The following is a 15,567-nucleotide window of genomic DNA, read 5'->3' on the forward strand; positions in this document are numbered from 1 at the left end:
TTAAACCAATCGGACGTGGTGTTGATATCATGTGATGTGATGTTCAAAATGGCTGCCTCCGTCATTGTATACCAATCATTATGTTCCAAAACAAAATTCCATCGAGCGCAAAATCATTGACTTCAGTCTTAACTCATAAGATAAATAAGTGAAATTTCTAGTTGTGCGACTTACGTACAGTAAAATTGCTATTTCTGAAAACTATTAACATATATCACCCACCGAAAATGGTGAATCGTGACCTTTAAATAAAGTCAAGAAGTTGTGAATCGTGACCTTTAAATAAAGTTAAGAAGTTGTCATGTTAATTAAGTTTCCAAACTGTTTTAGGCTATGCTGTAATGGAGCTGTATTATCTGGGGAAACCAAATATTTACCGTGACATATATCAATATACCCTCTTTAACATAAGCTTATGATTGTAACGACTAGTCGTTGAACATTCAAGAGTAAGAGATAAACACACACAAAACAATGATAGCTTTGCCCTTCCTAAGGGAAAGTTTATTCAGATTCAAAAGGAAAAAAGGTAGTGATTGATTGTATGCATTTCAATGTGTTCAGATGACAAGTTATATATATATAACTATATATCCTCCAGATATGAAGAAAAACCATGGGTTTTAAGTGGATAACAACAGTGTGTTATATACAGTGTTTAATCTTGACAGTAACAGGTAAGAATCTAATTCCAGCACTTATGACGTTATGTTTTCAAAGGTTGCAACCGATAAATAATCTGGCCTTTGTTATGGTGATGTTAGTTGATAGATAGTTGACTTTAGTTTGACGCTAGATCTAAAGTTTAAAGTCCCGGTTTCCAATTGGAGACCCAGTTCTTTATTCGGTTTAATCTTCGCCAATGTTTCCATGAGTTGAACATTGAATCGGTCCTTAAAGGCTGACCACTCAGGCTGACATATTGCCAGATAAATTGGCAAGAACAGATAACTCTGTCCGAAGATTATTTAAAAATGATATCACTCAAATAACTATATTTCATGGATAATAATAATTGATCATTTTATTGTGGTATAAATGTAAAATATGAATTATGCAGTAATCATTAAATAGATATAGATTAACAAACGGGATGACATAAGCCTTCTTTGTTATTGTAGCTCTAATACTAAAAATAGATATTGTGTCATTTGAACGGAAGAAACTGGAAAACGGGGGAATAATTTAGGGGCGAATTGGAATTGAAATGATGAACATATACACTAATTTTGGCCAATTTTAATTTTTTTACTTTTTTAGTCATTCCGAGAGGTTGTATTCATTGTAAAAACGACTGATATTATTCCTTTGTATTTATTTCTTTACAGTCGCTCTACCATCTATTACAATAAATGACAGTTCGTCTTCAAAGCAAACATACGAGCTTAATGACACCGTGAAGATTACCTGCACAATTTCATCAAATTACTCGTCTATATCAAGTTATTACATTCAAAGAAGTGGTAGAAATTTCGAAGATATTGGAAATTCTTACTCCGGATCAACTACTAAAACAATAACCTGTGATGATAATACCTATTATAGATGTTATGGTAGATTTAATGGAACTGGCATGTACTCCCCCGTTATTTATGTCACAGTGGATTGTGCGTATACTAATTCTTATTCCTATATAGTTAAAATCATCAGCATTTCCACTTAAAAATGCTGTTAAATGTAATGGTTAAAATCTTATCAAATTATAATTAACGCGGATGTTTGATTTAATTTTCAAAAGTGACAAGCTTAGTTGAAAGTTCATTTAAACCTGCATTTTAGTGAAGAAAAGACTCTGTGCTGAGATGAGTATCAATTCAGGCTCTTTTTTGCCGTTCAAGTTATAATGCTATATTCGGTGTCATAATTTCAGGTCCACCAACTTGGGCGGAATCAGTTAAAAGTCCAGTCTCTTACTACTCGGCTCAAGCTTCAAATAAATATTTCGACCTGTTGATAATTGGCCAACCTAAACCAACATATTCCGTTCAGAAATACGAACCTTCTGGATTACAAGATCTGCCTATTGATGTAGATGTATTGAGTTATTCCAACAAAGTCCGACTGTATTTCCGTACTTATTCAGAAGACTCTCATGGTATCTATCACATTGAGGCAAACAATTCTATAGGAATGTTAATTACAAATCTCACTTTACGGGGTAAGTCATTGATACTTTATCTGTGGTGAGTAGAATGAAGACGTACTGCGGCGTGCGAAAAGTATATATATCACATGACAAAATGAAATGAATATATCACATAACAGAATAGTGAAGAAGTTGAAAGGTGAACATGTCTCAACGAGCCCTTGCCATCTTCAGTTCTTAAAGGTTTCGAGCTGTTGACTCCGGTGAATAGACAAGAGTCTGTCCATACAAAAAATTCCGCATACCATTTTATTCAAACGGACATATGCCCCATTTTGGAGGTTGATTTGATACTTCAGTACTTCAAAAATAAAATATCTAAAAATGTCTAAAAAAAAAAAAAAAAAAAAAAAAGACTTGGATTATTCTTAGAAAAGAGTATGATTGGTCAAAAAAATGGCACATCTTTCCCTTCTATGCCTTCTGTGTGAGATATGAATGTTTCCAAATATCTTACCAGCGAGTGTAACATATACCTTCACAACGGTTTATTTTATTGACATAAGTTGAGTTTATTATTGTCTCGGTTCTGTTCGGTGAGATCTTTCGTATCCGCATGTCTGATCTGAATCATTAGAGTTAACTGTCACAGTAATATTTGAATTTAAAATACATTTTGAAATGCCAAAAGTTCGTACGCGAAATGATGTCGTCACCCTATTAGTTTTCGGGGAAGGAAGGGTTTGATTCTCCCAGACCTAAGATGGAACAAATGCTTCATTACGAGGATGGAATAAATGGTCTGGAACTACTGGGCATTTTTCTTCTCATCTGTTCTGAAATTAGATAAAATAACATCTCGCCCAAAAGCGAGAGGTTGGATTGTTACATGCCAATGGGCTTTAGTTTGATATGAACAAAGTTGTCATTTAAGTTCTGGTTTTTTGAATATGCGACATCCGATCTTGATGAAACTTGATATGCATGTATATATTGATGAGATCTCGGTCAAGTTCGAAATTGGTAATAATCAGATAAACCGTTTCAGAGTTATTGCCCTTGACTTAGTAAAAACGCGTCAAATTTGCCTTGTAGGCACGATAGAGACTACAGTTTATGTGATCTTGATGAAACTTGGATGCATGTATATATTGATGAGATATCAGTCATGTTTCAAATTGAGACAAATCAGATGATTAATTTCAGAGTTATTGCCCTTTGATTAGTAAAAACGCCTCAAATTTAGATTGCAGGCACGATAGAGATTACAGTTTTTATCCAACCTAGATGAAACTAGGTATTCATATATGTTTTTATAGATGAGATCTTCGTCGAGTTCGTAAATGGTAACCATTGGATGAATGGTTTCGGAGTTATTGCCCTTGAATTAGTAAAAACTTTTAAAATTCGGCATGCAGGCACGATAGAGACTACAGATTTCATCCAGTCTTGATGAAACTAGATATGCATGATTGAAGAGATCTCGGTCAAGTTCAAAATTAGTAATAATCGGATGAGACATGTTCATGTTTGAATGTGATGATAATTTTATGAACTGTTTCAGGTTTTTGCCTTTCCTTATAGATGATTTTAAGATTATTTGAAAATTCATTCTTAAGCCACTAAAGATTTTGATATCATTTCTGACAGCTGGTGGTGGGCGTATATTACCTTGCCTGGCAAGCTATCTTTTCAAATTTATTTCGATTCTATAAGGCAACAAAACTAGTGAAACCATTCTAGATTCAGATATATCAAAATATTGATAGCTAGTCACGGGCCTTGTTCTTCAAAATAAATTTTTCAGTAGAACACTCAAGCACCGATATAGAAGAAATACACGTTTTTATAAAAGAGGCTGGGTAAATATTGTTGTTTGCCAAATTTCATAATCTACAAAGCTGCGAGAGTGCGTATCATATCTCTCCTTGTAATCTTTGAATATCATATAATTTGCAGGTTTAATATTACCATCGAAATATGTAAGAGCTTGGAGTACAACACCCAACTCGATACATATTGAATGGACTGCTGGAGAATTGTTTGAAACAGCACCACTATACAAGTTGTATTACAAATCACAGTATGGGCAATGGGGGAGTAATGTTAATGTCAAAAACGTCGGTTCAACTGTGACTTACATATTTAACAATTTTAAACCAAATACTACCTACTACTTCCTGCTAACAGCTTATGATATCCGATATGGAACCAGTGTTTATTCTAATCTGGCACAGGGTACCACATTGACAAGTGAGTATATTCGATGTTAACTATTTTAAAGAATGATACAGTCGTGTAAAAAAATAAAGATAGGTATCCAAGATCTACTCATATTTTGTTGCACAAAACATAGATACAGGTATAAGTCCACGGACCCTCATCCCTAAGAGACCCACACTCCAAAAAAAGAAGTAAATATCTTAAAGTTAACACACAATATAAAATGCTTCACATCTTATACAAAGGGCAATATTGTCTCCTTATTAACAAAAATGAGGCCCTAATACTGTACATGGAAATTTTCCGTCGGAGGATCCTAACCTATAGTTGAGCCACTGTTGACTGTTTTAGTGATAGAGCTTAAAATTTCACCAGATCGTAGATGGATGGAGTAGATCATAAAAAAAACGAACAAACCAATTGATTATATAGTTATGTGATTGGTTCTTGCTTAAACTTTCAGATCCTTCTGATCCACCTCAAACAAAGCCTCCAATCGACCAAACAGTATTTCCTGATTTTACAACAATTAGTCAATCAACACCCAAAACAGAAGTTGCCACAGATGATAAGATAGTACATGTATATGAACAGGAAGATCTTACGTTCGGAGCTGGGATAGGAGTTGGTATAGGTATCGGGTTGTTACTTGCTATAATAGCCATCATGGGTACTGTCATTTACTTCAAGAGATCTCCTTCAACACGTTAGTATGCAAACATAAGTATTGTGTTTAACTTATTCCTTATTCTTAAGTCCATTAAATTCTGATTGCTTAAACGCGTCGTTTTGGGGGGGTTTCATACTTCCCCGAATCGTTTGTTCTGAATCAACAGACCATTAAGTATTAAAATAAAGAATATACAGCCTTTTAATTGGCTTGATATAATGCTTGAAAATGGTGCCGAGGTGCTGACTTGGTATTTTTCAGTCGTATGTATAGTAGTTGTGACTAAAACAAGCTTAGATACTCTCATGAAGCTAACAGCAGTCGCAGAAGAGTCAGTTACCCACAGATTCCAACGTCGCAAAAAATTGAACTTTTCTGCCCCTAAAAAATCCCAATATATTATCTCGACATAAGTCGCATTGGGAGCGTCTAACCCTTTTGAATCACCACTGCTCTCATAACACCGATGATAAATTATTATATTAATAAGAAGACGAAGGCTAGGCCTATGACCCATTTCAGAAATTAAATAATTTTATTCTATTTGTAGAAGAGGTAATTCCACCTTCAATACGTTCAGCCGAAACTGAAGGAGGTATATAATTTTTTGTTTATTTATTCTATTTATTTATTTTTTATTTTTTTTGCAAAATGATTGTAATTGCATGATAATTGAGCCATGCACCTAGATAATCCATTTTGGATTTCGGATAGTCATATCGGTTGCAAAGTTTCAAAAGATAGAAACAATCCTTAATGAATGATAAATACTTGCCATATCAATCTAGAGTGCTGCATTTCAGCTGTCCAGCCATATTCCATATTGAAAATCCTACGCACTGAAATTGCAGAAAGGTTTTAATATCCTACTTGGACTATAGAATATTTCCTCATGCAGATATTACACATAATTTATTGGGCTTACATATGAATAACATATATTTTCATATATTGAAAACCTTACGATGGAAAAAATATTATATAGTCTCAAACTTGGTCAATAACAGGATACATGTATATTCATAGGTTAGACTTGTCAGGTGTCATGACTAAAAAATCTCTGTATAAGACAATAATATATCCATTAAACTCAATAATTTTTGAAAAATACTTCTAACCGTGTTTTAAAATAACTTAATTTAATGAATTATTTCTTAGGTTTTTGGGTTTATTGGATTATAGATGGATTCTGTTGCATACATTTTTGGTCATCTTAAACGGTAATATACCTTTAAGTATAACGTCTTCAGGAAATTTCGCCGGTATGAATTTAGCTGACGAAAAGGACTTAAATGCAAAAAATGATATTTATTAATTTTAGGTAGAATGAATATGAATGTAACAGATGGTCTATATGAACAACTTTCTCGACCGCATACGGGTAAGAAAATAGATAATATTTAGAATATTGCAGGCCTATTACAACTAAAATATCGCCTTACGTTTGTACGTTCTAGCCTAAAACAATTTTCGTAAAAAACATATATTCTATTTATGGTCGGTGTTAGAAGACGTCTGAGATGGCTATCTTTCTATATTTTAAAAGAATGTATAAATATATTTAAAATTGGTGTTTTAAGCTAAATTTTCAGAAAACAGAGTAGAGAAAATATTAATTTAAGTTGCTCCAAATATTTTCAAACTATCATTTGTTTTTTAACCCTTTTTTTAATAATAAAAGGCTACTTTTGTATAAAGTCATTATACATCACATTATACTACAAAATATATGAAATATTTTTATTTCCATTTACAGGTGTAAGTTATGACAACAAGGCATGTCAGAGTCGACCATAAAATAGCCAGTTCTGTTACCTTTATAGGTTTTTTTTTACCCGATATGATCTTTTTGGTCAACGTTTACACAAAATTTCAATATTAAATTCTATTGCTTATTGCTCATAAAGTATGCCATTGTTTCAGTTTATATGAAATTAGATCAAACTTTCGTTCCGTTTTTAATTTTTAATATAGCCGCTTCAGTTCGGATCATATGACAGCCCTCTTGAACGTTCGTCAAATTAACTTCTTGGCCTAATCGGAAGTTTTTTCTAAATGATTGGCCGTAATTAAATTATTATATAAACATATGTTAATCGGATTAAGTGTCAATACTTCCGGACCTAGTAACAGGACCTGATGCCACCTAACTCGATGACGTCTGCGTTAACCAATCAAATTTCTACCCTCTCCAGCGCTGGCACTTTGTGAAGCGGTGTTTATCAGGTTAGGTCAAATGGTTAATTTGACGAAAGTTCAAGAGGGCTGTCGTGAAGTGGCTATATTAAAAATTAAAGCTAATTAAAAAAAACGGTACCAGTGTTAGGTCTATTTTCATTAGACTAGCCATTGTTTGTAACGCACAGCGTGTCAGGTACCCGATGTGGCTTTGTATGCATAGATATCTTAAAATTAAACGCTAGGGCCGAGGTACAAAACGATGGAGTAAATATGTTCAGGATACTTTTTGATACATCGAATATTGCCCAGGGCATCCTGCACGAGAGAACCCTATCAGCCTTACTAAAGGGTTTGGATACATATATAACTTAATAAACGATGTAGATATGTATAGCTTACAAACTGATCGAGATATGTAGAGTTTACTATATGATTGAAATGTTTTACCTAATAAATGAATTATATAGATATAAATATATATAGCTTACTAAATGAATAAGATATATATGTACAACTTATTAAATAATTTAGATATATGTTAGTCTGAAACCTCTGCTTCTATTCCAGCCTCTGACTGTTGTCGGCTGGAGTAGAGTCAGAAGAAAAAGGTCCTGTTGAATGGGGATTTTTCATATCTCCAGAGATGCGTGTTTTCTAACATTATATTAAAATACCTTTACAATGACTCTTGATAAGTGTTTGGTATTAGTGTAACTTGTGGCGTTTGACCTTTTGGCTGCGTACGCAATTTTAACTGGCCGATGCAAGATCAGTTTCGATCAAAACAACTTTGATGGAACCGGAGATGTGACATAGATAGTGTAGGTAGAAACTGTTGGTATGGCTAAACTACAAAAATATTCATCTTTCCAAACATAAATTATATCTCGGTTTTATAGATCTGAGGTATCTAAATAGTTTTTAAAAACTCGCACCTGTGGATGGAATAGAGACAGATGTTTCAATCTAAATATATATACACAAAGAAAAAAGTTAAGCACATCCTTAAACAAATCATGATAGTTTTGCACCAAGTTTTAATAATTTAATAAATATCGGATTTTTGAAAAGTAAAATGTGCCTTTAATAAAGTGGAGTGAACAAATCATGACAAAACATCTCGTGGAGAACATGAACCGCGCGTGCAGTTTGCTACCCTTGTGTTTCTCAAAATGCAGTATCTTTTGTCACTTCTATTGGTTTAATTCTCTCATTCAAAATCGATCTTTACTCACACAAAGGGACATATGGCACGTAGACGCTTATCTGATGCCACAAGATGGAAAATAATCGGTATTCACAATGTAGGAATGTCTTACAGCGCAATTGGACGGAATCTGGGTTATAATCACACTGTTATTAGTCGTCTGGTCAATAAACATCTTCAAACTGGCGCTGTGAAGGATCGACCCAGATCAGGAAGACCCCCAGTGACCTCACAGAGAGAAGACAGGGCCATTCAGCGCCTTGTTCGTCGAGAACCCTTTGCAACGAGTACTCGTCTGAAAAGCCTATGGATGCCAAATCGTCGTTTCAGTCTAAGAACGCTCAGAAATCGGTTGAGAAGCACAGGAATGAAAGCCAGGAAGTTAATTTAACGCCCTTTGTTGACAGATAGCCACAAGGCAGCACGTTTAGCCTGGTGTATTGCTCGTCAGAACTGGAATATGAGGTCTTGGAGACGTGTTCATTGGTCAGATGAAAGTCGGTTCCTGCTCCATGTAACAGATGGCAGAACTAGAATGTGGATGCAACGAAACACAGCCTACACTCCTAGGAACATCAGACCAACAGTTCCATATGGTGGGGGGTCCGTCATGATATGGGGGTGTATCTCCCATGACTGCAAGCTGGATTTTGTCACCATCAGGGGTAACGTGACAGGACAACAGTACATCCGTGACGTGTTGCAACCGATTGTGGTTCCTCATTTTGACAACCACACACTTGCGAGTCGACCACAATTCATGGACGATAATGCTAGACCACATCGTTCACGAGCAGTCAACGATTTTATGAGGACCAGTGCAAATACAACTTTACCATGGCCTGCTATGAGTCCGGATTTAAATCCAATAGAACATGTTTGGGATTTCATTGGGCGACGAGTACGAGCACGTGAACCTCCTGTTCAAACTCTTCGGCAACTGGAAGCAGCACTGCATCAAGAATGGCGACAATTAACATTAGAAGAGGTTCGACGATTCACTGGAAACATGAGAAACAGGGTACATTGTGTCATTCAAGCACGCGGAGGTTACACACGTTATTGATTTTTTGAACTTTTAAGGTCAAAATGATAATGATAATGAACATTTCCAGTGCAAATTGTAACTCTTACCTCTATCTGTAAATTATGTAGCTCGTTTGGTGATTTCGAGGTTAACTGCTGGCACGCTTAATTAACACTGACATAAAGATCTTAAGGTTCGTGTTGGATTTGAAAATTCGATCAGTTGTTGAATGTATGTTGCAGATTTTTTGTTTATGGCTTTGTAGGTTTGTAAAAGTATTTCAAATTCAATTCGTTTTTTGACTGGTAACCAATCAAGATTGGGGAGATAAGTTCAAATTTCCTGGTGTTGGTTAAAAATCGAGCCGCTGAATTTTGGATATGTTGTAATTTTTCTATTTGGTATTCTGGAAGTCGGTGAAAGAGGGCATTGTTAGAGTCCAATTTAGTTGTGATGAAAGCATGGATTAGATTTTCTTTGACGTTTCGCAATCTTTGGTATTTGTTTTAGAAGGTAGAAAGCTGTAGAACAGGTAGAGTTGATATGGTGTTTGAAGGACAGATTAGAATCAATCACGGCGCCGATATTTTTGTCTTTATCCGATTGAACTATCAGTTCATTTTCAAATTAGATCTGTGTAGTTTTGCAAGTTGTTGTTTAGTGGCTTAGACGAGTAACTCTGTTTTATCGGGATTTAATTTGAGGAAGTGTGTCGTCATCCAGTTGTGAATTTCTGTCAGGCATGTCTCGATCTTTTCAATAGATTCAGATTGTGTTGATGTTTCAAAAGCTATAGATAAAGTTGGGTAATCGTCAGCAAATAGGTGAGCGGACAGTCCATGTTGGTGAGCTATATTTGTTAATGGTTGGTGAAAATGAAAATAATGAATAGAACAGGTCCTAATACAGAACCTTGCAGAACTCCACAAGGCATCACAAATTCTGTTGATTTGTTACCAGTAACATCTACAGTCATGTGGTGATTTGTTAAGTACGTCTTGAACCAGTTGTAAGCATCCCCTCGAACTCCGATTTCATCCCACAAGGCACTAAGGAGGTCCTCAGTATCAAGTGTGTCAAAAGCAGCAGACAAGTCCAAAAGTAACAACAAGATATATGTATAACTTACTAAATAATTTAGATTTGTATAACTTATTTAATGTTTTAGTTATGTATAACTTATGAAATGATTTAGATCTTATTAAATGATTTAGATCTTATTAAATGATTTAAACTTATTTAAGGTTGGGTTCCCTTACTTTCAATTCTTTATATCGGGTGTCCCAAAAAAAAGTTTGACGGGTAGTATTTCAGCATGTTGGTAAACTGATCTTTCAAAATTCTCACAGATATACTTCAAGATGTCGTTGTCTAACCCTGAAAATATGCAAGTCATGGAATAAAGATTGTACAAGAACTTCCCCGAACAAAACAGCATGTCATAAATGAAATATCAAGGCAATATACATATTTCATCCGTTGATCAATGTGCCCTCCAACAATCGCGACCGTTTTTTCATTCAAATCTGCTTGTAGGTATGAATATCATTTATTTCAATCATATGAGAAATATGAGTTGAGAAATTTAAAAGGTTACATGATACGGATAGAGTAATGTCGGAGTTTCTCCGATATATTTTTGAGCCTCTTTTTCGACAAATTTGACACAACTATACAAATTAACCATTAATGAGTTCATCAAGACATTACAGAATATTCTCCGATGTCCTTGTGCCCCCATACGGTACCACAATACCATATAACCACTATATAAAAATTTTTGTTTATATTTCATACTACGGGAATGGGGAAAATCGTAAAACTACTACTACTACTATACTAAAAAAGTAACCCGTGCTTCAAGTCTCCAAAATAAAAGTCCCTTTGGTAGGGGTCAGAAGAATATAGTTAATGATAGATCAAATGAGTTATTAATAGATTAGGTGGAAACTTCCATGTCCAGTAGGCCTTGTGCAGAACACGTGCCCTGTATAACTGACAGTAACAAAACAGGTAATAATAAACCAAATGTACGGTGGTTCACATACGACATTTTTTCACTTTTTATTTTGAATTAAAAACTTTAATTTTCACCTAGGTGATAATTATTTTAATTTAGGTGAAAATTAGGTGATAATTTCTGTAATTTTTAATTAAAACATTAATCTTCCCCTAGGTGATATTAATGTTTGTAATTCAAAATTAAAAGTGAAATATGTCGTATGTGAGCCACCGCACTAATGAGTTATCACATCCATCAAGCATTGGAATTAACGATTTCATTGATCCGGAACTATGTGAAAGTTTTTCGGGAAAAAAATCTGTAACTAGACTAGAAATTCGGGCAATCTCAGATATTTCGCCCAAACTCCCTCCCTCGGAGGTACAATTCTTCACGGATTTTGATGAAACTTGTGACAGTGTTTGCTATCGCCAAAGGATGGACCCTATCGAAAATCAGAAAAATCGAGAAATATTTAGTATGAGTTATTGCCCTTGTTCTTGAAAATGCGTTCAATGATTACCTCGTTAACACTCTAGAAGGCACACTTCTTAACGGATTTTGACAAAACTTTGTGTGAGTGTTTGTTATCAACCAAGGATGGACCCTATTGAAAATCAGAAAAATCGAAAAAAATAATTAGTATGGATTATTGGAAATGCGTTCAATTTTTAGCACGTAAACACTCGAAAAAGCGTTAACAAAAACTCTAAAAGGTTGAATTATTGACAGATTTTGACGAAACTTGGTGTGAGTGTTGTAATCACCCAAGGATGAAGCCTATTGAAAATCAGAAGAATCGAAAAATATTTAGTTTGAGTCATTGCCCTTGTTCTAAAAAAGTTTTAGCTTGTAAAAACTCTAGAAGGCCCAATTCTTGACAGATTTTGACAAAATTTGGTAATATTATACAGTATCGCCCCAAAAAGTTCCAAAGAAGTGTAAGATTGAAGGTTGGATATTTCATACTGGTAATTGTTACTGCACTGCCAGCTGCCTGTGGGCGTTTATTGCCTTGCTTTGCTATCTTATTGATAACAATAAGAAATTTAAGGTTGTGCTTTTTGTCATTTTAGACATTTTTGCAAACGCACTATAAGTACTTTTAGCACTAAGCACTTTTAGCACGAAGTTATATTGATAACAAGCGTGTCCTACTTCACGAACGCGCCATCTAGTATCTGACTCAATGGTACCTCATTGATGTGAAAAAATTTAGAAAGCCCTCATTCTAAAGACCGTCAGTGGCTCATCTAGGTTAGTGGGAACCCTTTCCCGGGAATTTAACAGAATATGCTCTCTGAGACTCTCAGTCAATTTAATGAATGTTAATGGAAAATTCAAATATCATACATTGAGGTAACATTTCTGGAATGTAATTATAAAATCGATTTTAATATCTTGTTCAAAAATTGTAGGTTTAATAGCTAACAGACTAGAAGTTTCAAAAGGTTATAAATTCATGGGATAAGGTCTCGTTGCCACGCTCGGAACTGTTCGCAGTTCTAGTTTTAATCGCGTTAATGAAGATGTCTAAAGGCATTCTAGATTTCATGGCGATCTCAACAGCGTTTATTGGCGACAATGACACCCACAGGATGGTATCTGATGCTTCCTTCACGCTTATTTGTGGCGACCTTGACATGCTCTGAGCTCTTGAGCTGTAGCATCTATGTCAGGACACCTTTCTGTATGCTCCGGTTTCTAATCCGATCAATTACACGCTTGTTTTGACAACAGGAATTGTAAGCATTAGTAAAATAGGTAGGTTGTAGCCGAAAAAATAGACATGGCTTGAAAACGACTAAACCAGGTAAACGTAAACAGCAATCTATCAGACTACTCAAGGTTTTCGAGAGGTAAAGCAATGCTGCACTTAAAGAGTAAGCTCTCTGTTAATTCTATCCCATCGTGCGCAAAATACGTCCCCACGTCATACTTTCTTGAGATGTTTATAAGACCATGTCTTAAGGTGCTAAAAGAGCATTAATAACACGACAAAACTGCACTATAATTTATTGGCATTAAAACAATAAATATACTCTATATACTCCATTAGCAGAAATCGTTAACAAGATCATGAAGTGTTGCCCGAATATCACTAAAAAAGTTTATAAATTTAGCTTCAGTAGGATCGGAAGCAATCCCTTTCAGCTCACCCCTATCGACACTATCGCCAATGCCTATGGTAAAGATTTTAATACCGGCGCCTTTGGCATCACTTGCTTTACTCTGAGGATTTACACTCGATACTCCGGCACTCAGGAGTATAATAACATCCTGGACTTCAGGTCGAAAATCGTCAAAAATACTGTTCTTGGCCGTATTTATACTAAATGCGTAATCCAAAGATCCACCTTGATGCTTTAGAGCACGAATTTTTCCAAGCACTTGATTGGAGTCACTTGATAGAATAATTACATCTGAACTGAAATCAAAATTACCATCAGAATTTACAAGACCTACGTTTACTGTCATTGAGTTAACATTCAAACTTATGGAATTGAAATCTGCAATTTCGTCTATCATCTTGTCGTAACTTTCAGAATTAACTGATGATGATCCATCCACAACAGAAACTAAATCTAATGGTTCAGATCCACAATCTTTCGTCACTGAAATAGAAGCAGAATATAATAATGAGTTTGGCTGTTTTTGAACCTGAAGTGTAAATAAGAAAACAAATCTATAGAGAATATTTAACAATATATAAAGTTCAGAAAAAGTATGGACGGGAATGGCTATCAAGGCGAGATGATAATTAAATGGAAAATATGATTACATTTATGATCATGATTAACATGATGAAGCAGACACACGTAGTGCATAGGTTAATTGTTTAATAACTCTTAAGCCGCTGGCAATGCCTACTTATACGTTGACAAACTAGTACATCGGTTTCCCATTTTCCTGATGCCAGACACGAGATCTCGGGTTCTCCGCTTACAGGTTCATGTCCCTCATCACAAGTGTAGGAGGCAGTATTGGGAAATAAGGTACTGCCATTAACAGTTCCCTTTGATGAATTTCCTTGAGGGAGAGGTCCACATTCTTTAGCTGGAAAAAGAATATGAAATAATATAGCAGTAAAGCCATGGTTAACCCTATTCTGAGCTATATACTAGGGCTAAGTTTACTACTAGAACTGCGGAGGGCTTATAGCGTGGCACTAGACCTTGTCACTTGTCTTTGGATCTTTTTGATCTTTTGAATTTATTGCCTTTGGTGCCTCTGTGTCGAAGGCCTGCGATTAGTGAACGAAAATTGCCCATATAATATTAAAATCAAGTATTTAAATAGATCATTTATGTTTTCTTGTAGCCTACGAAAGAAACCGTAAAATTGGCAATTCTATTTCTCGCCCATGGAATAGTTTAGCTTCTACGGAGCCCCTTAAGCGCAATTTTCAACACTTTTCATTATTATTTCGTTTAAACGAAATAGTTATTTCGTTAAAACGAAATAATTATTTCGTTTAAACGAAATAATATCACATATTTCGTGTAAACGAAATAATTATTTCGTTTAAACGAAATAAATTATTATTTCGTTAAAACGAATTAATAATTCGTTTAAACGAATTATTAATTCGTTTAAACGAATTATTAATTCGTTTAAACGAATTATTATTTCGTTTAAACGAATTAATTTTTTCGTCTATTTCGTTTAAACGAAATAATTAACCCATCTTTTTATTTCGTTTAAACGAAATAATTATTTATTTCGTTTAAACGAAATAATTAATTCGTTTAAACGAAATAATTAATTCGTTTAAACGAAATAAAGGAGTTTCGATATCATTTGTTTCTTTGTCTTTCCTGAGTTGGTATTGTTTATGAAGAGTTTACGTAATTGAATAAGGTAAGTTTACTTAAAGGTTCTATTTCTGAACATCATAATAATCTCGTTGTCTTTTTTTAATGAAATGATTTAGAGTTTAGCTCCCTACTTTTCTGTACCTGTACCTGGCAAATGAGAAGAGGCAAACACCATATTTTGTGCAATGAGGGCAAATTTGGAAGAACAGATGCTTGTGTTAATTGCCTTTCTTTGCCTATGAAATTATATTTGTTATTCATTTACTAACGTCCCCACCTTAAATCAATACGTATTAATAAAATCCGTACAAGCAAAACAATTCCGTTAATCAAAAATCTCGACCAGAGCATGA

The 15,567-nt window shown here is 34.7% G+C and overlaps 2 protein-coding genes across 2 annotated transcripts; one reads left to right on the forward strand and one right to left on the reverse strand.

The window, feature by feature from the left end:
- Positions 1–449: 449 nt before the first annotated feature.
- Positions 450–6,776, forward strand: LOTGIDRAFT_228572 (hypothetical protein; the record flags this gene model as incomplete). Its single annotated transcript, XM_009057182.1, has 8 exons — positions 450–677; positions 1,329–1,607; positions 1,871–2,158; positions 4,046–4,339; positions 4,773–5,015; positions 5,530–5,574; positions 6,301–6,360; positions 6,736–6,776. The coding sequence occupies exons 1-8, from the start codon at positions 617–619 to the stop codon at positions 6,774–6,776; spliced, it is 1,311 nt and encodes a 436-aa protein (XP_009055430.1). The 5' UTR covers positions 450–616.
- A 6,675-nt stretch (positions 6,777–13,451) lies between these two features.
- LOTGIDRAFT_153277 (hypothetical protein) lies at positions 13,452–15,389 on the reverse strand (the record flags this gene model as incomplete). Its single annotated transcript, XM_009057183.1, has 3 exons — positions 13,452–14,011; positions 14,274–14,453; positions 15,356–15,389. The coding sequence occupies 3 exons, from the start codon at positions 15,387–15,389 to the stop codon at positions 13,452–13,454; spliced, it is 774 nt and encodes a 257-aa protein (XP_009055431.1).
- Positions 15,390–15,567: the final 178 nt, after the last annotated feature.

The sequence above is a fragment of the Lottia gigantea genome (genome assembly GCF_000327385.1).
Source record: "Lottia gigantea unplaced genomic scaffold LOTGIsca_3, whole genome shotgun sequence".
NCBI classification, from domain to species: Eukaryota; Metazoa; Mollusca; class Gastropoda; family Lottiidae; genus Lottia; species Lottia gigantea.